Raw genomic sequence first — 2,641 nt, 5'->3', positions numbered from 1 at the left:
TAAGCTTTCTCCGGAAATACGAACACTACATGTTACGCGTTACGTAATCGAACAATAATTGTATTATATAACTATACATACACGAATACACTATATATATATATATATATATATATATATATATATATATATATATATATATATATATATATATACATATACATATGTATATACATATATATATACATATATATAATATATATATATATATATATATATATATATATATATATATATATATATATATATATATATATATATATATATATATATATATATATATATATATATATATATATATCCACCGTGTTATGTGCGCCCGCAAGCGAGTATATGTGTGATGACGTAAGTAGCACGTGTTTTCCTTTTCATTCTTCCGTCTCCAAAAATTAATGGAATTGTTACAAGTCAACTACGTCTTGGTTATATGATTGTCAAATTGAATAACTCAGATTCTCAAGACCATTTTCTTTCTCTCTCCCCTTTTATGTCACAGCTTTTTATGTCACAGCTCTTTCGAACAAGAAGCTCCAACGCAGGATCAATACCAGGCTCCCCTGTCTCAGCTGTGGGACACAGAATGAATTTCGGTCCGCCGCTGACATACATACGTACATACACACACACACGCACACCTCCCAAAAATATAAGAAAAAACTATTCCCAAAACAAATAATTATCCCCAAAATAATACTAAAAAAGATATCCCCCTAAAAACTAATTTCAGGACACAAAAGCTATCCCTGAAGTAATAATGAAAAACATATCCCCAATATAATAATAAAAAGTTATCCCAGAAACACAAAAAACAAATAACTATCCCCAAAATAACACTAATAAACTATCCCTAACAAAATGGTAAAAAACTATCTCAAAAAACACAAAAACTAAACACAAACTATCCCAAAACAACCGAAATAGCTGTTCTCCAAACGGGAAAACTATCCCTGAATTAATAATAAAAAAATATCCCAAAACACAAAAAACAAAGCAAAAAAGTGTTCCAAAAGTAAAAAACTATCCCTAAAATAGGAAAAATATCCCAAACGCAAAAACATTTTCTAAAAAACACACTAAAATTATCCCACAAACAAAAAAAATTATCCCCACAAACAAAAAAACTATCCCATTAAAAAAACTATTCCAGAAACGCAAAAAAACTATTCAATTAAAGAACTATCCCAGAAACGCAAAAAATAAAAATCCCCGGAAAAACTGTCCTCACAACACAAAAATCTATCTCCAAAGCATAAAAAACTATCTCAGTAACCAAAAAAAAAAAACTCTCCCTAAAAACATAAAAAAAAAAAAATATCCAACAAGGCAAAAACCATCAAAAATTATCCCAAAACACAAAAAACTATCCCTCCAAATAAAAATCTACTAAAGAAAACAATCCCCCAAAATCGAAATCTCTCTCGGCTCCACACTCACCTTTTTCGGCATCCTGCCCGGCGCAGAAGAAGTTATCAAACACTGATAAGAAAAAAACCCACTCAAGAACACAGAAAAAAAAAAATAAAGCAAGAAAAGCTCTCCGTATAAGTTAAAAAAAACTCAAGAATCGACGATTGTAGGTAATAGTTTTTTTCTCTCCACTAGGACACCTGAGGGAGATATAGAGAGAGAGAAACGGAGGGAGAAAACCGAACAGAGCGAGCGGCACTCCTCAACTGGCTTGTGTGTTTTTCCACAGGGCCACCAACGACAACGTTTCGAGAAGTGCTGTCACTCCCCCTCTGCGCACGCGCGCGCCTTTCTCTCTCTCTCTCTCTCTCTCTCTCTCTCTCTCTCTCTCTCTCTCTCTCCTTCCCCACTCCCGTTACAGCCATATTCTTTTCCATCATCTATTTCCTGTTGTGCTTTTTTTTTTGCAGGAAAAAGAAAAGATCAAATGAATGCTCTCTCTCTCTCTCTCTCTCTCTCTCTCTCTCTCTCTCTCTCTCTCTCTCACAACCGTGTAAGAGGAAGGGGGTGACATCTTTTTCTTTTCCATTGTCTATATTCTGTCGTAGGTTTGTTTTTGCAGGAAAAGGGAAAGATAAAATGAATGCTCTCTCTCTCTCTCTCTCTCTCTCTCTCTCTCTCTCTCTCTCTCTCTCTCTCTCTCTCTCTCTCACACACACACACACACAACCGTGTAAGTGGGGTGCCATCTTTCGCTTTTCCATTGTGTATTTCCTGTTGTGGTTCTATTTTGTAGAAAAAGGAAAGAACAAATGAATGTCTCTCTCTCTCTCTCTCTCTCTCTCTCTCTCTCTCTCTCTCTCTCTCTCTCTCTCTCTCTCTCTCTCTGACGAAAAGACGAAGGAAATATAATAAGGGAATTCTTTATCTTACCTTCGGTTTTGCGTGTATTTTTTTTGCAGTTATTTTAATTAAATAATGACTCTGTTTTATGGATAAAAATTGAATTTATCTTAATATGGCTAATTTCGCAACTTACAAAGCCAAAGAATAACTCAATTTGACTTAATCATCCAACTCAAAGTGGTGTCTGCATGAATCATACTAATATATATATATATATATATATATATATATATATATATATATATATATATATATATATATATATATATATATATATCATTCATTCAACTCTCGATGAATTAAACACACTTTGGTGTGGTGTTATCTT

General features: G+C 33.2%; 1 protein-coding gene across 2 annotated transcripts in view; it reads right to left on the bottom strand.

The window, feature by feature from the left end:
* LOC136828767 (sodium- and chloride-dependent glycine transporter 1-like) overlaps window positions 1-1,743 on the bottom strand; it is a 49,439-nt gene extending 47,696 nt beyond the window's left edge. Inside the window, exon 1 of one of the 2 annotated variants that reach the window (XM_067086983.1) lies at window positions 1,435-1,743. In XM_067086983.1, the coding sequence (XP_066943084.1) occupies window positions 1,435-1,446 (12 nt within the window). In that variant the 5' untranslated portion in view covers window positions 1,447-1,743. The remainder of the gene's footprint in view (window positions 1-1,434) is intronic. The other variant, XM_067086982.1, reaches the window with a different exon arrangement.
* Between the last annotated feature and the right edge of the window lie 898 nt (window positions 1,744-2,641).

The sequence above is a fragment of the Macrobrachium rosenbergii genome, chromosome 43 (assembly GCF_040412425.1).
Source record: "Macrobrachium rosenbergii isolate ZJJX-2024 chromosome 43, ASM4041242v1, whole genome shotgun sequence".
In the NCBI taxonomy this organism is placed as follows: Eukaryota; Metazoa; Arthropoda; class Malacostraca; order Decapoda; family Palaemonidae; genus Macrobrachium; species Macrobrachium rosenbergii.
Note: the sequence above shows the minus strand (reverse complement) of the source record. Positions and strands in the feature narration are given on the sequence as shown.